Raw genomic sequence first — 23305 nt, 5'->3', positions numbered from 1 at the left:
CAGAAAGTTTCAACTTGATACATTTTATTCTCAGATACTACTGTGTTCACCAGAAAGCAGTGTTTTTTTTGTTTTTTTTTTCTTCCAAAAGACAATAAAGTCTTTTATTGTTGAAAACAAAAGATAAGTTCATCGTTCAGAAAAAAAGTTCATCATTCATTTGCAATTTGCTCAATAAGTGTTTAATTTCTTTAAAAAGTGAAGTTACCAGGCCCCAAAACAAGTTTATCAGGAACAAAAATTCGTCATATCAAACCCGTTATACATACGGCCATAGTATCGTGGTACTGCAGTCGAGGATTCTAATCTAGTTTTTCCGTGCAAACTTGTTTTAAATAAATTCGTGATAATCGACTGTTAGTGTAGAATGTCTTCAATATGTATTATGTTTTTAATTATGTGAAATTCTGCAGTACAAAATCACTGAAACTCTAAAACTCAAGGATTGAATACATACGTCGAGTGCATTACACATATCACGCCAAATGACAATTTTATGATGTTTATCTAAATCAGCTACTCCAACATTTGTTTTTCTATGAATAAAAACATAAACGTTTATTATTGTTTCATCTTGAAATGTAAAAGGCGTCAATTAATTATATCACACAAATATAGCTTTAAAACTAAATTATCAAAGGGTTAACTCCAAATTCCTATTTAGGTAAATATTTCAGAAATCTGCATACACCATTGTAAGGCAACATAAACTTATTCTATAAATTGTATTACGATCCCAAACCTTATATTCTGAATACTGTTGTCTTGTGGCGTCCATTGAGCGACTAACGTGTTGCCATCAGTTGTAACATTGAATCCTTTAGCCGGGGATATCGCTGCATTTATAGTTACGTTTCCTGTGTCGTTAGCTGTAAACGTTAGCACGGACTGCTGACCAACAGTGAACTTCACGGGGAAAGTTCCAGTGAGGGTAGGGGGCGTGTTTTCTACAAAAAGAATACAAATAACATATAACAATCAAAACATCATAAAACATGGCCGATTTATTAGACCTCATAATGTCGATCACTCCGCCAAAAAGTGCAATTTGTAAAAATGATATAATCTTACACGTTTCGAAACTATTCAGACATACACTATCAAAGACATAGTTAGATCACTTAACCAATAGAAATCGTAATGATGAGATTACTTAACCAATGGAAATCGTAATGGTGAGATCACTTAACCAATAGAAATCGTAATGATGAGATCACTTAACCAATGGAAATCATAATGATGAGATCACTTAACCAATGGAAATCGTAATGTGAGATCACTTAACCAATGGAAATCGTAATGATGAGATCACTTAACCAATGGAAATCATAATGATGAGATCACTTAACCAATGGAAATCGTAATGGTGAGATCACTTAACCAATGGGAATCGTAATGATGAGATCACTTAACCAATGGAAATCGTAATGATGAGATCACTTAACCAATGGAAATCGTAATGATGAGATCACTTAACCAATGGAAATCGTAATGATGAGATCACTTAACCAATGGAAATCATAATGATGAGATCACTTAACCAATAGAAATCATAATGATGAGATCACTTAACCAATGGGAATCGTAATGGTGAGACCACTTAACCAATGGAAATCGTAATGATGAGATCACTTAACCAATGAAAATCGTAATGATGAGATTACTTAAACCAATGGAAATCGTAATGATGAGATCACTCTTAACCAATAGAAATCATAATGATGAGATCACTTAACCAATGGGAATCGTAATGGTGAGACCACTTAACCAATGGAAATCGTAATGATGAGATCACTTAACCAATGGAAATCATAATGATGAGATCACTACCATAACCAATGGGAATCGTAATGGTGAGACCACTTAACCAATGGAAATCGTAATGATGAGATCACTTAACCAATGGAAATCATAATGATGAGATCACTTAACCAATGGAAATCATAATGATGAGATCACTTAACCAATGGAAATCATAATGATGAGATCCTTAACCAATGGAAATCGTAATGATGAGATCACTTAACCAATGGAAATCGTAATGATGAGATCACTTAACCAATGGAAATCGTAATGATGAGATCACTTAACCAATGGAAATCATAATGATGAGATCACTTAACCAATGGAAATCGTAATGATGAGATCACTTAACCAATGGAAATCGTAATGATGAGATCACTTAACCAATGGAAATCGTAATGATGAGATCACTTAACCAATGGGAATCGTAATGATGAGATCACTTAACCAATGGAAATCGTAATGATGAGATCACTTAACCAATGGAAATCGTAATGATGAGATCACTTAACCAATGGAAATCGTAATGATGAGATCACTTAACCAATGGGAATCGTAATGTGAGATCACTTAACAAATGGAAATCATAATGATGAGATCACTTAACCAATGGAAATCATAATGATGAGATCACTTAACCAATGGAAATCGTAATGATGAGATCACTTAACCAATGGAAATCGTAATGATGAGATCACTTAACCAATGGAAATCGTAATGATGAGATCACTTAACCAATGGAAATCGTAATGATGAGATCACTTAACCAATGGAAATCGTAATGATGAGATCACTTAACCAATGGAAATCGTAATGATGAGATCACTTAACCCAATGGAAATCGTAATGATGAGATCACTTAACCAATGGAAATCGTAATGATGAGATCACTTAACCAATGGAAATCGTAATGATGAGATCACTTAACCAATGGAAATCGTAATGATGAGATCACTTAACCAATGGAAATCGTAATGATGAGATCACTTAACCAATGGAAATCGTAATGATGAGATCACTTAACCAATGGAAATCGTAATGATGAGATCACTTAACCAATGGAAATCGTAATGATGAGATCACTTAACCAATGGAAATCGTAATGATGAGATCACTTAACCAATGGAAATCGTAATGATGAGATCACTTAACCAATGGAAATCGTAATGATGAGATCACTTAACCAATGGGAATCGTAATGATGAGATCACTTAACAAATGGAAATCATAATGATGAGATCACTTAACCAATGGAAATCATAATGATGAGATCACTTAACCAATGGAAATCGTAATGATGAGATCACTTAACCAATGGAAATCGTAATGATGAGATCACTTAACCAATGGGAATCGTAATGATGAGATCACTTAACCAATGGAAATCGTAATGATGAGATCACTTAACCAATGGAAATCGTAATGATGAGATCACTTAACCAATGGAAATCGTAATGATGAGATCACTTAACCAATGGAAATCGTAATGATGAGATCACTTAACCAATGGAAATCGTAATGATGAGATCACTTAACCAATGGAAATCGTAATGATGAGATCACTTAACCAATGGAAATCGTAATGATGAGATCACTTAACCAATGGAAATCGTAATGTGAGATCACTTAACCAATGGAAATCGTAATGATGAGATCACTTAACCAATGGAAATCGTAATGGTGAGATCACTTAACCAATGGAAATCGTAATGATGAGATCACTTAACCAATGGAATAACAATGATGAGATCACTTAACCAATGGAAATCGTAATGATGAGATCACTTAACCAATGGAAATACTAATGTGAGATCACTTAACCAATGGAAATCGTAATGATGAGATCACTTAACCAATGGGAATCGTAATGTGAGATCACTTAACCAATGGAAATCGTAATGATGAGATCACTTAACCAATGGAAATCGTAATGATGAGATCACTTAACCAATGGAAATCGTAATGATGAGATCACTTAACCAATGGAAATAACAATGGTGAGATCACTTAACCAATGGAAATCGTAATGATGATATCACTTAACCAATGGAAATAACAATGGTGAGATCACTTAACCAATGGAAATCGTAATGATGAGATCACTTAACCAATGGAAATCGTAATGATGAGATCACTTAACCAATGGGAATCGTAATGTGAGATCACTTAACCAATGGAAATCATAATGATGAGATCACTTAACCAATGGGAATCGTAATGGTGAAATCACTTAACCAATGGAAATCGTAATAGTGAGACCACTTAACCAATGGAAATCGTAATGATGAGATCACTTAACCAATGGAAATCATAATGATGAGATCACTTAACCAATGGAAATCATAATGATGAGATCACTTAACCAATGGGAATCGTAATGTGAGATCACTTAACCAATGGGAATCGTAATGGTGAAATCACTTAACCAATGGAAATCGTAATGGTGATATCACTTAACCAATGGGAATCGTAATGTGAGATCACTTAACCAATGGAAATCGTAATGGTGAGATCACTTAACCAATGGAAATCGTAATGATGAGATTACTTAACCAATGGAAATCGTAATGATGAGATCACTTAACCAATAGAAATCATAATGATGAGATCACTTAACCAATGGGAATCGTAATGGTGAGACCACTTAACCAATGGAAATCGTAATGATGAGATCACTTAACCAATGGAAATCGTAATGATGAGATCACTTAACCAATGGAAATCATAATGATGAGATCACTTAACCAATGGGAATCGTAATGGTGAGACCACTTAACCAATGGAAATCGTAATGATGAGATCACTTAACCAATGGAAATCATAATGATGAGATCACTTAACCAATGGAAATCATAATGATGAGATCACTTAACCAATGGAAATCATAATGATGAGATCACTTAACCAATGGAAATCGTAATGTGAGATCACTTAACCAATGGAAATCGTAATGTGAGATCGCTTAACCAATGGAAATCGTAATGATGAGATCACTTAACCAATGGAAATAACAATGGTGAGATCACTTAACCAATGGAAATCGTAATTATGAGATTACTTAACCAATGGAAATCGTAATGATGAGATCACTTAACCAATGGAAATCGTAATGGTGAGATCACTTAACCAATGGAAATCGTAATGGTAAGATCACATAACCAATGGGATTCGTAATGGTGAGATCACTTAACTAATGGAAATCGTAATGTGAGATCACTTAACCAATGGGAATCGTAATGGTGAGATCACTTAACCAATGGGATTCGTAATGGTGAGATCACTTCACCAATGGAAATCGTAATGGTGAGATCACTTAACCAATGGAAATCGTAATGGTTAGATCACTTAACCAATGGAAATCGTAATGTGAGATCACTTAACCAATGGAAATCGTAATGTGAGATCACTTAACCAATGGAAATCGTAATGTGAGATCGCTTAACCAATGGAAATCGTAATGATGAGATCACTTAACCAATGGAAATCGTAATGTGAGATCGCTTAACCAATGGAAATCGTAATGATGAGATCACTTAACCAATGGAAATCGTAATGTGAGATCGCTTAACCAATGGAAATCGTAATGATGAGATCACTTAACCAATGGAAATCACAATGGTGAGATCACTTAACCAATGGAAATCGTAATGGTAAGATCACTTAACCAATGGAAATCACAATGGTGAGATCACTTAACCAATGGAAATCGTAATGGTAAGATCACTTAACCAATGGAAATCGTAATGGTGAGATCACTTAACCAATGGAAATCGTAATGTGAGATCACTTAACCAATGGAAATCGTAATGTGAGATCGCTTAACCAATGGAAATCGTAATGTGAGATCACTAAACCAATGGAAATCGTAATGTGAGATCGCTTAACCAGTGGAAATCGTAATGTGAGATCACTAAACCAATGGAAATCGTAATGTGAGATCGCTTAACCAATGGAAATCGTAATGGTTAGATCACTTAACCAATGGAAATGTTTCCATGATACAAGGAACACATTCAGAAATGAAAATATAAATACAGTATCATGAAATACTTCTTCTCTGCTACATAATGTTAATATCAAATCTATAAATAACGTAACTTTAAACTTACAACATTAAATCATAATTTCTATGCTCACTAACTGTATTGAAAATGCATTTGAAATATCCTTTAATTTACTGTAGATAGTTCTTGTCTATATGTACGATATTCTGGTACGTGATTTTATTGCAACAATGGATGGTATTAAAAAGTGTTTGAAATTACTATGATAAAACATTTGTTATGAATTTGAAATATACCAGCATCCTGTCTGTCATCGCTGTTTTGTTGTTCTGTGGCAGCAGTATTACTGGCAAATTCCTCATCGCGTGTCAGAAGGAAGTCGTAAACACACGACAGAGGGGCATTATCTCCGCCACATGTCTGTTTAGCTTCATTGATCATTGTCTCGTTGAAACTATCCAAAAAGACAGGAACAAAATCGTCGTCCCTGTAATCCGATGCATTTTTTCCACCAAAGTAAGTGAAAAGTGAGTCTGTTGCATTTATCTGCCCTGCAAACAGATAAGTAACATATTACATCGGTGTGAAAGAAAGATTTAAACCAACAAAATAAAAGTATCAAATAATGAAATATTTAAAAAAAAACCGAATACAATAGTCAGTGAAGAATTATGTATACTATCAGATCAATAGTTTGAAGGTAAATCGTATGATTCCTTGTGTTTAGACGATTTTAGTCCTCATATAATCCGCCCGGTATCCAGGGAAGTACACCTGTGTCATATTACTGTCACTAGTGTAATTAAACCTGCAAAGTTTTCCATTTTCAGGAAATTCATTGTGACTTCAATACTTGATGTCTGTAAACGAAGACGGGGTTTATGCAATTAATTACAATACAAATTATAATTACCCCAATCTCTGAAAATCTAAGCAAATACAAATTATAATTACCCCAATCTCTGAAAATCTAAGCAATTACTTGAACTTGATAAATAACGAAAGTCCTTACAATGTTTTCCAAATTTATAAAATATTTCCTCCTCTGTCGAGTTTGCTGCGATAACGGTACCGTCGGGTGCCGCAAAGTCGTTATTCGGATCTCCATCAAAATTTCCAAGAAGACCAATTGCACCTTGGTTCTTAAATTCTTCCGGTACACTGTATGATAAATCCAAAGATCCTTTACCAGGTGAAATTGAAACTTGAATACCTGAAAAGAAATAATAAGCTTTTAATCTATACAGAAAATACACCACTGGTAATGATTAGTAATAATGGAACGCCCGAAACCACTTGTAAATCTGTTACCAATTGTACATCTTGTGCCTATTGCACACCTGGTATCACATGTATATATGATGCCAATTGTACATCTGATCCCAAATGTACATCTGGTGATATTTGTACACCTAGTAAAAATTGTACACCTAATACCACTTGTTCAATTGGTGCCAATTGCACATCTGGTGCCAATTGTACATCTGGTGCCAATTGCACATCTGGTACCAATTGTACATCTGGTGCCATTGTACATCTGGTGATATTTGTACACCTGGTAAAAATTGTACACCTAATACCACTTGTTCAATTGGTGCCAATTGCACATCTGGTGCTAATTGTACATCTGGTGCCAATTGTACATCTGGTGCCAATTGTACATCTGGTGCCAATTGTACATCTGGTGATATTTGTACACCTGGTAAAAATTGTACACCTAATACCACTTGTTCAATTGGTGCCAATTGCACATCTTGTGCCTATTGCACACCTGGTATCACATGTATATATGATGCCAATTGCACATCTGGTGACAATTGTACATCTGGTGCCAATAGTATATCTGATGCCAATTGTACATCTAGTGCCTAATGTACATCAGGTGCCTAATGTAGTCTGGGGACAATTGCACATCTGGTGCCAATTGTACATTTGGTGCCAATTGTACATCTGGTGCCAATTGCACATCTGGTGCCAATGGTACATCTGGTGCCAATTGTGCACCTTGTGTCACATGTATATATGATGCCAATTGTAAAACTGATGCCAAATGTACATCTGGTGATATTTGTACACTTGGTGAATATTGTACACCTAATACCACTTGTTCAATTAGTGCCAATAGTATATCTGATGCCAATTGTACATCTTGTGCCTAATGCAAATCTGTGGTCAATTGTACATCTGGTGCCAATTGTACATCTGGTGCCTAATGTACATCTGGTGCCAATTGTACATCTGGTGACTAATGTACATCTGGTGTCAATTGTACATCTGGTGCCAATTGTACATCTGGTGCCTTTTGTACATCTTTTATCTCCCAATATTCATTTACAAATATCCAAAGACGCATAAGTGTTGGAAATAAGTTGATATATAAAACAACACTGATGTGTTAACCGGCTAATTAAAGTACATTTTTGTTAGTGTTGATGACAGCAAAATATATGTGGTTCCGATAATGCTTACCTGATCTCGTCTTTACATGAAGCGTGTTGTTTTCGCGAGTAAAAATTAGAGAGCAGTTGAGATCAGTATCTTGTGAATTATATTCTGCGTCAGCTTCAAATTGTTCGGTTATTTCCATGCCGTTCTTGTAAATAAGCATTCCTGTAGGATAGAATAATACTGCTTTATTAAGAGGTGTGCTATTGATATATTACAACATTAATTCTTTGCTTTATTACATTTTTTGCAATGACTAAGTGGTGTATATAGCTTTTTACATCTCAAGGAATAAAATCTTGGTATATAAGGTCTTACTGTAGAAAATGACTGTAGTGTTAACTAGAGAACACAGAAGGGATAGAAATATCATGCATACTATCGTTTGAGCCAAGTACGTTGATATCCACTTGCATGGAGTTGCCTTGAGAATCTTTTCCAGCAACCGAAGTAAATACAGTTGCATTGATGGTTTTGTTTTCTTTATCCAAAGCCAGTCCTGTTCTAGCCTGGAGGTCGAGCGAGTCATTCAGCTGTGGATTAGGGTTGTTGTTCTTCAGTCTCGTTATCCAGTATTCACCACGACCGTTAAAAGCGTAGCCTTTACCATCCAGTGTGGTGAAGTGAGGGTCACCATTATTCCAAGCTGAAACAATCTCACCTTTAGTAAATTCTAAATCTATTTCAATTTGCATAGATAAAAATGATACATGAAAAACGAAACACGGTGTACAAAGAAATGAATTTTAATTGACAATTTTGCCTGACGAAATTAAGAACAATAGATCGAGTTCTGTAATTTATTTTAAACAGTTTTTATATTTTGCAATGTTGATTGTAAAAACCAAGAATAGTGTTAAACATTATCTATCAAATACGTACCAATGAATATGTTATACAGTATACAAAAGTAGCTTTCGGGCCGAACTGTATGAAAATAATTGCAGAACTGATATCCAACTGCACAGCATCTTCGTTGATAGTAGAGAGCCTCATTAGCGAGACGAACTCCATTAAATGTAAAAAGATTAGGGAAGTATATCCCAGCTTGAGCTCCGTAGCCTTCAAATCCTCCAAACCGTGAGTAACAGCAGCCCTTTATTAGGATAAATAAAGTTAATACAAAATATTCAAATATTGTTACACACGTATTATCTTTCTGAAAACTTCCTTACATACATCCTCTATGACTAATGCTTTGTAAAGGAAAAGAATAGAGTCAAAGACATTAACTATTCAAAACGAAATATAATGCGTTAACAGACAATTTCCACTACGTCACATGATGTGTTAAATGTAACACAACACCTGTTACTGATATGTTTACTGTAACATCACACATGGCAGTTATGTGTTAAGTATAATACCAGTATAATACCACACACATGGTAGTAATGTGTTTAGTGTAACATCCCACATGGTAGTTATGTATTTAGTGTAACACCACACACATGTTAGTGATGTGTTTAGTGTAACACAACACACATGGTAGTGATGTGTTTAGTGTAACACCACACACATGGTAGTGATGTGTTTAGTGTAACACCACACACATGGTAGTGATGTGTTTAGTGTAACACCACACACATGGTAGTGATGTGTTTAATGTAACACCACAAACATGGTAGTGGTGTGTTTAGTGTAACACCACACACATGGTAGTGATGTGTTTAGTGTAACACAACACACATGGTAGTGATGTGTTTAGTGTAACACCACACACATGGTAGTGATGTGTTTAGTGTAACACCACACACATGGTAGTGATGTGTTTAGTGTAACACTACACATATTGTAGTGATGTGTTTAATGTAACACCACAAACATGGTAGTGGTGTGTTTAGTTTAACACAACACACATGGTAGTGATGTAATTAGTGTAACACAACACACATGGTAGTGATGTGTTTAGTGTAACACCACAACATTGTAGTGATGTGTTTAGTGTAACACCACACACATGGTAGTGATGTGTTTAGTGTAACACCACAAACATGGTAGTGATGTGTTTAGTGTAACACCACACACATGGTAGTGATGTGTTTAGTGTAACACCACACACATGGTAGTTATGTGTTTAGTGTAACACCCCACACATGGTAGTGATGTGTTTAGTGTAACACCACACACATGGTAGTGATATGTTTAGTGTAACACCCCACACATGGTAGTGATGTGTTTAGTGTAACATCACACACATGGTAGTGATGTGTTTAGTGTAACACCACACACATGGTAGTGATGTGTTTAGTGTAACACCACAACATGGTAGTGATGTGTTTAGTGTAACACCACAACATGGTAGTGATGTGTTTAGTGTAACACCACACACATGGTAGTGATGTGTTTAGTGTAACACCACACACATGGTAGTGATGTGTTTAGTGTAACACCACACACATGGTAGTGATGTGTTTAGTGTAACACCACAACATGGTAGTGATGTGTTTAGTGTAACACTACACATATTGTAGTGATGTGTTTAAACACCACAAACATGGTAGTGGTGTGTTTTAGTGTAACACCACACACATGGTAGTGATGTGTTTAGTGTAACACAACACACATGGTAGTGATGTGTTTAGTGTAACACCACACACATGGTAGTGATGTGTTTAGTGTAACACCACACACATGGTAGTGATGTGTTTAGTGTAACACTACACATATTGTAGTGATGTGTTTAATGTAACACCACAAACATGGTAGTGGTGTGTTTAGTGTAACACCACACACATGGTAGTGATGTGTTTAGTGTAACACAACACACATGGTAGTGATGTGTTTAGTGTAACACCACACACATGGTAGTGATGTGTTTAGTGTAACACCACACACATGGTAGTGATGTGTTTAGTGTAACACCACACACATGGTAGTGATGTGTTTAGTGTAACACACAACATGTAGTGATGTGTTTAGTGTAACACCACACACACATGGTAGTGATGTGTTTAGTGTAACACCACACACATGGTAGTGATGTGTTTAGTGTAACACACACACATGTAGTGATGTGTTTAGTGTAACACCACAACATGGTAGTGATGTGTTTAGTGTAACACCACACACATGGTAGTGATTTGTGTTTAGTGTAACACCACACACATGGTAGTGATGTGTTTAGTGTAACACCACACACACATGGTAGTGATGTGTTTAGTGTAACACCACACACACATGGTAGTGATGTGTTTAGTGTAACACCACACACATGGTAGTGATGTGTTTAGTGTAACACCACACACATGGTAGTGATGTGTTTAGTGTAACACCACACACATGGTAGTGATGTGTTTAGTGTAACACCACACACATGGTAGTGATGTGTTTAGTGTAACACCACACACATGGTAGTGATGTGTTTAGTGTAACACCACACACATGGTAGTGATGTGTTTAGTGTAACACCACACACATGGTAGTGATGTGTTTAGTGTAACACCACACACATGGTAGTGATGTGTTTAGTGTAACACCACACACATGGTAGTGATGTGTTTAGTGTAACACCACACACACATGGTAGTGATGTGTTTAGTGTAACACCACACACATGGTAGTGATGTGTTTAGTGTAACACCACACACATGGTAGTGATGTGTTTAGTGTAACACCACACACATGGTAGTGATGTGTTTAGTGTAACACCACACACATGGTAGTGATGTGTTTAGTGTAACACCACACACATGGTAGTGATGTGTTTAGTGTAACACCACACACATGGTAGTGATGTGTTTAGTGTAACACCACACACATGGTAGTGATGTGTTTAGTGTAACACCACAGACATGGTAGTGATGTGTTAGTGTATACCATACACATGGTAGTGATGTGTTTAGTGTAACACCACACACATGGTAGTGATGTGTTTAGTGTAACACCACACACATGGTAGTGATGTGTTTAGTGTAACACCACACACATATGGTAGTGATGTGTTTAGTGTAACACCACACACATGGTAGTGATGTGTTTAGTGTAACACCACACACATGGTAGTGATGTGTTTAGTGTAACACCACACACATGGTAGTGATGTGTTTAGTGTAACACCACACACATGGTAGTGATGTGTTTAGTGTAACACCACACACATGGTAGTGATGTGTTTAGTGTAACACCACACACATGGAAGTTATGTGTTTAGTGTAACACCACACAAAGGGTAGTGATGTGTTTAGTGTAACACCACACACATGGTAGTGATGTGTTTAGTGTAACACCACAACATGGTAGTAATGTGTTTAGTGTAACACCACACACATGGTAGTGATGTGTTTAGTGTAACACCACACACATGGTAGTGATATGTTTAATGTAACACCAAACATGGCAGTGATGTGTTTAATGTAAGATCATATATGGTAGTTATGTGTTTAGTATAACACCACACACCTGGTAATTATGTGTTTAGTGTAACACCACACACATGGTAGTAATGTGTTAAGTGTAACACCCTACACATGGTAGTGATGTGTTTAGTGTAAAATTACATACATGGTAGTGATGTGTTAAGTGTAACACTCCCAACATGGTAGTGATGTGTTTGGTGTCATTCCACACACATGGTAGTGATGTGTTTAGTGTAACACCACAAACATGGTAGTGATGTGTTTAGTGTAACACTACACACATGGTAGAGATGTGTTTAGTGTAACACCACACACATCGTAGTTATGTGTTTAATGTTACACCACACACATGGTAGTGATGTGTTTAGTGTAACTCCACACACATTGCAGTGATGTGTTTATTGTAACACCACACACATGGAAGTGATGTGTTAAGTGTAACTCCACACACATTGCAGTGATGTGTTTAGTGTAACACCACACACATGGAAGTTATGTGTTTAGTGTAAACCCACACAAATGGTAGTGATGTGTTTAGTGTAACTCCACACACACGGAAGTGATGTGTTTAGTGTAACACCACACACATGGTAGTGATGTGTTTAGTTTAATACCACACGCATGGTAGTGATGTGTTTAGTGTAACTCCACACACATTGTAGTGATGTGTTTAGTGTAACAACACACAACTGGTAGTTATGTGTTTAGTGTAACACCACACACATGGTAGTGATGTGTTTATTGTAACACCACACACATTGTAGTAATGTGTTTAGTGTAACACCATACACATGGTAGTGATGTGTTTAGTGTAACACCACACACATGGTAGTTATGTGTTTAGTGTAACACCACACACATGGTTGATTATTATTTAGATAATGCATATTGCATGCTTTTTAAAGTGGTTTAAAAGTGTGGACAAAATCGCTAACATATTAAATATTTCGAGCACAAATAATATGTTCAAAAGATGGACATAAGTGGCCCCGTTGCCACATATCTAGTATCTTTAGATAACATCATTTTTGGCTGTTTTTGCCTTTTTACAAATTGCAAAATAGATAAAACGCACATATAAAGTAAGTATGTACCTAATACTTTAATACTACAAAATATGAAAAAAATCGAAACGTTGGCGGATTTTGGAATCCCATCTTTATTTGATCTAAGGTATTTTTTGATATGTTTAAAGGGACAATTCACTCAGGCTAATTCCTTTATATAACCAAGAAGCAAAATATAGCATTATTGTATTGTTCTACATTTCTTATGAAACATATAACATAAAACATTGACAAATTCCATGACATTGTTAAGTATTTTAATTAATATCGTTGAAATATCAAATCGTTGATCAATACGATTAAGCAGGTACAATACAGACGCTGTACCCATACCCGAGCCAAAGTCACGCACGTTAAACAAATAAACTACATAACCACTGACAAGGTGATAAATGATTTTTAGGCAAGATAATTCATCTAATAAGGTAAACAAACTACTGTCATAACGATTTGAGCAGTTCTAGACAAAGTTGCATTACTCTACGAGCAAGGGACAGGGTTCGGCATACAAGAAGTTTGACCACAATGTGTAATGGCGGTCAGCGAGCGAGTTTGAACATCTACACACATGTCACAACCATGGGCTTTTCAGGAATATCACAGTAAAACCGACTGATCTAATTTCCATAAGAACTGGGGTTTTTTCCGATATATGTACAAATTTTAATGTTCTCTTAGACTGAATTGTCCCTTTAAAGTCACATATTGAAATTATGACATTTCAATTATAGTTTATTGGAGAAGTAATATTTAACTACACAAATTCATCTACAATAAATAATAGAGTTGCTATTGCTGTGTATTAAGTGTACATACCATCCCATCAGCTGTCCCAAACACCGGCAATACGTAGCATATTGACGAGAAAGAGGGTCGATAAAAATATCTTGATAATAACCATGCAACCCTACGTCTGCACGGACATATCTGTGAGCTGATAGGGACTGAGATCTGTGGCTGCTGGGATACATAATACGCGCATTGCGTTTCCAGTGGAACATAAAATGAAGAACTATAACCAATTCTTTCAACAAATACTCCAACATAAACTGCAACAAAATAACAATTATCGGTCAATGTATTCTTATGATATACAATGAAGTAAGTGTCTGCCCTAAGGGGTAAATCATATGCGTTACATAACATGTAAATTTGCGTAGCGTCTCTTACACAGAAACGTATTTTTGCTCAGAAACTAATGACGTCAACTTAGATATCCATCCATAAGGACTGATTAAACTGCATCACACTTGATCGGAATGCATGATTTACTATTTGATATCAATAATCACAATCTATGATGTGAAAAACAAATAAAGAAAAAATAAATTTAATGTATATATTGGTAATAATTTCCTTTCATACGACAATAATACATGGATATGTGTACTATCGTGAGCTGCTGATTAACTAAAGTATTTCAAAGTTTCCTCACCTGAGTTTATGTATTGATATCGGTTATTCAATGAGAGAGCTTGAGGTTTTCTTGAAGCAAACAGCTCAAAAGGAATGCCATCTAGTTTAAATCCAACTGGTATGGTCGATGTGAATATATTTTGTTCAATGTTCATGTCAAAATAGTTAGTCATTGTGTAGGCCGAAATGCCATCGGTTGCAAGAGTCGTTTGAAAAGTTGCTCTCTGAAAAAAAACCCAAAATAATTAGTGATAAGATTTAAGCTTTACAGTATGTACAAGCCATTGGTAGGAAATAAAATACCTTGAATATACAATGACTTACTGAATCTGGAAACCCTGTTAAGGCTGAATTATTCCACGTGATAACAAGAGCCCAATAAGGTGAGAATCCAGACGCCTGAGGACCCGATGCGCTAAACATGGATTCTATTGTATTCAATATACTCTGGGTTCCTGGGGTGAGGATGTCGTACACGTTGTATCTAACAGAGTCGGGGTCAAATTCCAGTCCCAGACTACACACAAAATCAACGAAAGGTATATCAAAGATGCTCGGAAGTGTTGTGCTGTACAGATTCAGTCTTTGGCCCAAGGACAAGAAGCCGTTTTTGTTTACCTAAAATGAGATCAACACAATTCCTTAGCAAAGCATATATGCATCGAGATGATCGACAGAGATATGTACGTAGGAGAAAAACAATTTGTACACTTATTCTTTTTATATGAATTTGCTAACCATGCTTCAATATATTCTATTTAAACCATGATTCATAAGCTGTATTTATGTCTTACTAAAGCGTTTTCGAACATTTTACAATTTTCATTTAACCGCTCTTCAACAATTGTTTCAAAAGAATACTCATTCCTAGAATGTTGATGAAAATGCTGTGTTGTATATAATTAAGATCCGTTAATCTTTGGTGTACTTACAAATATGAAACGATGATAGTAATTCGAGATCGGAATAGGAAAAGTACTGTATACCATCGACGACGAGCCACTGGCAGACATCGTTTGAGCATTTGTGGAATCAATAAGACCTTAAAGCAGATACGGATAGACATAAAATAATGGCCAAAACACCGACGTCAACGCAAATGTATTTCGTGATTTTATATAACATATAATTTCATATTTGATTTCATTATTTTGAGAGACAGAATAACTGTACTTACTAAGCCTCAGAGCAGGAGCAACCGTTGTGGTTGTAGTTGGTGTCGTGGTGGTTGTAGTTGGTGTCGTGGTGGTTGTAGTTGGTGTCGTGGTGGTTGTAGTTGGTGTCGTGGTGGTTGTAGTTGGTGTCGTGGTGGTTGTAGTTGGTGTCGTGGTGGTTGTAGTTGGTGTCGTGGTGGTTGTAGTTGGTGTCGTAGTGGTTGTTGCTGAAAAGAAAATTATTCAAATTCAGATTACCATAACAATATTTATAGATTGACGGTATTCGCATGCACGGCATGTATTGTTAATGATAACTCGTGTAATCTATACTATTCTATGAGTCGGAAGTAATACTGGCTGGTCTAGGGCAATACACTCATGTCGCCTGAGGCTGTATTGCATGGCTACCCATGCAATAAAGCCTCATGACGTCACGGCGTCAATAAAATCTCTATTTCCTCGGTAAAATTTTAACATTTTTTTTCCACAAAATTGACTGGTTTTACTATAAAAGATGCAAGCAACGGAATTTGTGTTGAAAATATCACGTAATTTTTCATGTATGGAAATTGACTTCCAGTCGTGGATTTCTTCGAATTTATTTCAAAATGGCGGGATATTATGGTTGTAAAATTGCAGTAAAACGTCGTGGTATGAAAGAAAAATACTCTTTCATAAGTGGATATGAAGGATAGGGATATTCTACCCTCGGGATCACAAAATGTTGCAAAACCCTCGGCAAGCCTCGGGTTTTACTACATTTTGTGACCCTCGGGTAGAATATCCCTATCCTTCATATCCACATATGAAAGAGTCGTGTAATCTATACTATTCTATGAGTCGGAAGGATAATATCTACGGACGGCTAAATCTATCAATTATAAAAGAATCGTAAAAAATACTTACGTGCAGTGCTAGTTGTGGTAGCTTCGACAGTTGTTGTGGTATCTGATGTTGTAGTGGTAATTGATGTGGTAGTGGTAGCTACAACAGGTGTGGTATCTGATGTGGTAGTGGTAGCTACAACAGGTGTGGTATCTGATGTGGTAGTGGTATCTGATGTTGTAGTGGTAGCTACAACAGGTGTGGTATCTGATGTTGTAGTGGTAGCTACAACAGGTGTGGTATCTGATGTGGTAGAAGTCGGTGCGACAGTTATTGTGGTATCTGAAAATAATTCGATTTTGCTTTATTAGGAAATATTTTCATTTGCTTAAAAATGTACTTCATACTTCATCCCATATAGAAAAAAAAGCGTTTTTGAAGAAATTATCTTTAGTAAATTAATTATGGGATACATTTTAATAGATTTTTTTATGTTAAGGCGATATAAAACAAAAATCTGAGTGTACTAAGACACAACACAAACATACCGCTGTCTCTGAAAAACACGCACCTCGCACTTCACACACGCTACACATTGTATTCAAGGGATGCCGTCCTTACATGACACCGGATGTTACTAGGACGTTAATTAATCAAACAAATAAACAACAAGTGTACTTTATCATTAACCGCTTCGTGGAATATTTAGTGTACACTCTGATTGTTTTGTTTATACCCTTAAGACAGAATTTAAAAAACAACCTAAATGATACATATAAAATAATCACTGATCTATTCAAGCAACTTATAAATAGCATTAAACTGCAATATATATACTGTAAATGGTTACCTGCGGCGGTTGACGTGGTATTGGTAACAATAGTTACATTATCAAAATTAACCGTTGTGGTTTCTGCAGCAGATGTCGTTGTTTCTGTAACAATTATTAGAAAATGTACCTTCTTGGTTTTTCATATCTTATAAAATAAAACATATCAGCACAACTATTCCAGAAAAGGTATGGACATTCTACAAACGGCATATATTAAAATGCTCAAGCTACATAATTTTACAAAATGTCGACTGATATTTGCTAATACCGCTGCTTATATATGTACCAGTTTATTAATGATATACCAAATAGCGACTGCTCATATGTGAACAAGTTTAAAAATGATATACCAAATACCGACTGTTCATATGTGTACCAGTTTATTAATGATATACCAAATAGCGACTTCTCATATGTGAACCAGTTTAAAAATGATATACGAAATACCGACTTCTCATATGTGAACCAGTTTAAAAATGATATACGAAATACCGACTGCTCATATGTGAACCAGTTTATTAATGATATACCAAATACCGACTTCTCATATGTGTTCCAGTTTATTAATGATATACCAAATACCGACTTCTCATATGTGTTCCAGTTTATTAATGATATACCAAATACCGACTTCTCATATGTGTACCAGTTTATTAATGATATACCAAATACCGACTTCTCATATGTTAACCAGTTTATTAATGATATACCAAATACCGACTTCTCAAATGTTAACCAGTTTATTAATGATATACCAAATACCGACTTCTCAAATGTGAACCAGTTTAAAATGATATACCAAATACCGACTTCTCATATGTGTACCATTTTATTAATGATATACCAAATACCGGCCGCTCATATGTGAACCAGTTTATTAATGATATACCAAATACCGACTGTTCATATGTGTACCAGTTTATTAATGATATATCTAACACAAACGCATAGATATTTCAAACAACATTAGTTGTGTAAAATTACTTATTGTTTCAACAGTTTTATCATTTTGCAGTAATAATAGTTATACAGTTATACATGAAACTTTGCAAAATATTGACTCTATATTTGAAAAGTTTCCTGATTTTGATGTCTTGACGTTTTCATTCTTTCACGTCTATTAGCAATATTTTATAATCATGTTGTTTATTCCTACTGGATCGTTAACTCCAATCCAACTACAAGCACTAGTACATGTATGTGAATGACAGGCTTCTTCGACGAATCCATTGAATCAGTAAGCAACAGAGTATCATTTTCACTATGCTTCTTATATTGTTGAGACTATATAGGCGACAGACTGTTATGTTTTAAAGTCTTCTGAGACTATATAGGCGACAGACTGTTGTTTTTAAGTCTCCTGAGACTATATAGGCGACAGGCTGTTATGTTTTAAAGTCTCCTGAGACTTTATAGGCGACAGACTGTTATGTTTTTAATAGAACGAATATACGTACCCGGCCTACTATACCTTTCGGCCGGGTACGAATTGGTCCCTATGTGTCGTAGTGGAGCACTGCCTCCGAAAATCACTCGGGCACAGTTTTCTATACGTTTTTGTAGGTTTCCAATTATTTTATGCGTATACATGAATTTACATATTATTTTTGTCCAAAACAAACATAACTACCATTCTTAATATCTACCGTACCGCTCACAAGATGTCAAATTCACAATTTGTGGACTTGCGGTATAAATTCCCTTCAGAAAGACCTTCATATGTATTATGTGAAAAAAAAAATAATGCCTCGATGAGAATTTGATATTTTATGTAGTTCAGTTATATTCCCTAGTAGGTAAGCGATATCAAACAAGTACGATAAAATGCAAAGAAACGTTTTATAATGGTTTGCATAATCATAATTTTGCTCCATTAGCAGTAATAGGCACCAATTGTAGCTCTAAAAACGACACCATTTTCTGTCTAAAAGTCTTTTGAGCTACAATATTGCAGCTATGTTTTTAAGTCTTCTGAGACTATATAGGCGACAGACTGTTATGTTTTTAAGTCTTCTGAGACTATATAGGCGACAGACTGTTATGTTTTTAAGTCTCCTGAGACTATATAGGCGACAGACTGTTATGTTTTTAAGTCTTCTGAGACTATATAGGCGACAGACTGTTATGTTTTTAAGTCTTCTGAGACTATATAGGCGACAGACTGTTATGTTTTAAAGTCTCCTGAGACTATATAGGCGACAGACTGTTATGTTTTTAAGTCTCCTGAGACTATATAGGCGACAGACTGTTATGTTTTTAAGTCTTCTGAGACTATATAGGCGACAGACTGTTGTTTTTAAGTCTCCCGAGTCTATATAGGCGACAGACTGTTATGTTTTTAAGTCTCCTGAGTCTATATAGGCGACAGACTGTTATGTTTTTAAGTCTCCTGAGACTATATAGGCGACAGACTGTTATGTTTTTAAGTCTCCTGAGACTATATAGGCGACAGACTGTTATGTTTTTAAGTCTCCTGAGTCTATATAGGCGACAGACTGTTATGTTTTTAAGTCTCCTGAGACTATATAGGCGACAGACTGTTGTTTTTAAGTCTCCCGAGTCTATATAGGCGACAGACTGTTATGTTTTTAAGTCTCCTGAGTCTATATATGCGACAGACTGTTATGTTTTTAAGTCTCCTGAGACTATATAGGCGACAGACTGTTATGTTTTTAAGTCTCCTGAGACTATATAGGCGACAGACTGTTGTTTTTAAGTCTCCTGAGTCTATATAGGCGACAGACTGTTGTTTTTAAGTCTTCTGAGACTATATAGGCGACAGACTGTTATGTTTTTAAGTCTCCTGAGTCTATATAGGCAACAGACTGTTATGTTTTTAAGTCTCCTGAGACTATATAGGCGACAGACTGTTATGTTTTTAAGTCTCCTGAGTCTATATAGGCGACAGACTGTTGTTTTTAAGTCTCCTGAGACTATATAGGCGACAGACTGTTATGTTTTTAAGTCTCCTGAGTCTATATAGGCGACAGACTGTTATGTTTTTAAGTCTCCTGAGACTATATAGGCGACAGACTGTTATGTTTTTAAGTCTCCTGAGACTATATAGGCGACAGACTGTTGTTTTTAAGTCTTCTGAGACTATATAGGCGACAGACTGTTATGTTTTTAAGTCTCCTGAGTCTATATAGGCGACAGACTGTTATGTTTTTAAGTCTCCTGAGACTATATAGGCGACAGACTGTTATGTTTTTAAGTCTCCTGAGTCTATATAGGCGACAGATTGTTATGTTTTTAAGTCTCCTGAGACTATATAGGCGACAGACTGTTATGTTTTTAAGTCTCATGAGTCTATATAGGCGACAGACTGTTATGTTTTTAAGTCTCCTGAGACTATATAGGCGACAGACTGTTATGTTTTTAAGTCTCCTGAGTCTATATAGGCGACAGACTGTTGTTTTTAAGTCTCCTGAGTCTATATAGGCGACAGACTGTTATGTTTTTAAGTCTCATGAGTCTATATAGGCGACAGACTGTTATGTTTTTAAGTCTCCTGAGACTATATAGGCGACAGACTGTTGTTTTTAAGTCTTCTGAGACTATATAGGCGACAGACTGTTATGTTTTTAAGTCTCCTGAGTCTATATAGGCGACAGACTGTTATGTTTTAAGTCTCCTGAGACTATTTAGGCGACAGACTGTTATGTTTTTAAGTCTCCTGAGTCTATATAGGCGACAGACTGTTATGTTTTTAAGTCTCATGAGTCTATATAGGCGACAGACTGTTATGTTTTTAAGTCTCATGAGTCTATATAGGCGACAGACTGTTATGTTTTTAAGTCTCATGAGTCTATATAGGCGACAGACTGTTATGTTTTTAAGTCTCCTGAGTCTATATAGGCGACAGACTGTTATGTTTTTAAGTCTCCTGAGTCTATATAGGCGACAGACTGTTGTTTTTAAGTCTCCTGAGTCTATATAGGCGACAGACTGTTATGTTTTTAAGTCTCCTGAGTCTATATAGGCGACAGACTGTTGTTTTTAAGTCTCCTGAGACTATATAGGCGACAGACTGTTATGTTTTTAAGTCTCATGAGTCTATATAGGCGACAGATTGTTATGTTTTTAAGTCTCATGAGTCTATATAGGCGACAGACTGTTATGTTTTTAAGTCTCATGAGTCTATATAGGCGACAGACTGTTATGTTTTTAAGTCTTCTGAGACTATATAGGCGACAGACTGTTGTTTTTAAGTCTTCTGAGACTATATAGGCGACAGACTGTTATGTTTTTAAGTCTCCTGAGTCTATATAGGCGACAGACTGTTATGTTTTTAAGTCTTCTGAGACAATATAGGCGACAGACTGTTGTGTTTTTAAGTCTCCTGAGACTATATAGGCGACAGACTGTTATGTTTTTAAGTCTCCTGAGTCTATATAGGCGACAGACTGTTATGTTTTTAAGTCTCCTGAGTCTATATAGGCGACAGACTGTTGTTTTTTTAAGTCTCCTGGGTCTATATAGGCGACAGACTGTTGTTTTTAAGTCTCCTGAGACTATATAGGCGACAGACTGTTGTTTTTAAGTCTCCTGAGACTATATAGGCGACAGACTGTTATGTTTTTAAGTCTCTTGAGACTATATAGGCGACAGACTGTTATGTTTTTAAGTCTCCTGAGTCTATATAGGCGACATACTGTTATGTTTTTAAGTCTCCTGAGTCTATATAGGCGACAGACTGTTATGTTTTTAAGTCTCCTGAGTCTATATAGGCGACAGACTGTTATGTTTTTAAGTCTCCTGAGACTATATAGGCGACAGACTGTTGTTTTTAAGTCTCCTGAGACTATATAGGCGACAGACTGTTCTGTTTTTAAGTCTTCTGAGACTATATAGGCGACAGGCTGTTATGTTTTTAAGTCTCCTGAGACTACATAGGCGACAGACTGTTATGTTTTTAAGTCTCCTGAGTCTATATAGGCGACAGACTGTTATGTTTTTAAGTCTCCTGAGACTATATAGGCGACAGACTGTTATGTTTTTAAGTCTCCTGAGACTATATAGGCGACAGACTGTTATGTTTTTAAGTCTCCTGAGACTATATAGGCGACAGACTGTTATGTTTTTAAGTCTCCTGAGACTATATAGGCGACAGACTGTTATGTTTTTAAGTCTCCTGAGTCTATATAGGCGACAGACTGTTATGTTTTTAAGTCTCATGAGTCTATATAGGCGACAGACTGTTATGTTTTTAAGTCTCCTGAGTCTATGTAGGCGACAGACTGTTATGTTTTTAAGTCTCCCGAGACTATATAGGCGACAGAATGTTATGTTTTTAAGTCTCCTGGTATGGCATACACTTACGGCCTCTCTACTTTTTACAATACAAACTCTGGGCTGATGCCACTGAAGCACAACATCGAATTAGTTACAATATTCC

At 36.0% G+C, this 23305-nt stretch overlaps 1 protein-coding gene across 1 annotated transcript in view; it reads right to left on the bottom strand.

The window, feature by feature from the left end:
* Window positions 1–23305, bottom strand: part of LOC138322056 (mucin-4-like) — a gene marked incomplete at its 5' end in the record, with an annotated part of 74352 nt that overhangs the window by 36405 nt on the left and 14642 nt on the right. Inside the window, 13 exons of the mRNA XM_069266111.1 lie at window positions 743–947; window positions 6104–6358; window positions 6820–7020; window positions 8277–8417; window positions 8632–8898; window positions 9135–9348; window positions 14494–14726; window positions 15113–15317; window positions 15418–15711; window positions 16026–16135; window positions 16271–16474; window positions 17157–17417; window positions 17926–18009. Of these exons, the coding sequence (XP_069122212.1) occupies window positions 743–947; window positions 6104–6358; window positions 6820–7020; window positions 8277–8417; window positions 8632–8898; window positions 9135–9348; window positions 14494–14726; window positions 15113–15317; window positions 15418–15711; window positions 16026–16135; window positions 16271–16474; window positions 17157–17417; window positions 17926–18009 (2674 nt within the window). The remainder of the gene's footprint in view (window positions 1–742; window positions 948–6103; window positions 6359–6819; window positions 7021–8276; window positions 8418–8631; window positions 8899–9134; window positions 9349–14493; window positions 14727–15112; window positions 15318–15417; window positions 15712–16025; window positions 16136–16270; window positions 16475–17156; window positions 17418–17925; window positions 18010–23305) is intronic.

The sequence above is a fragment of the Argopecten irradians genome, chromosome 4 (assembly GCF_041381155.1).
Source record: "Argopecten irradians isolate NY chromosome 4, Ai_NY, whole genome shotgun sequence".
Classification (NCBI taxonomy): Eukaryota; Metazoa; Mollusca; class Bivalvia; order Pectinida; family Pectinidae; genus Argopecten; species Argopecten irradians.
Note: the sequence above shows the minus strand (reverse complement) of the source record. Positions and strands in the feature narration are given on the sequence as shown.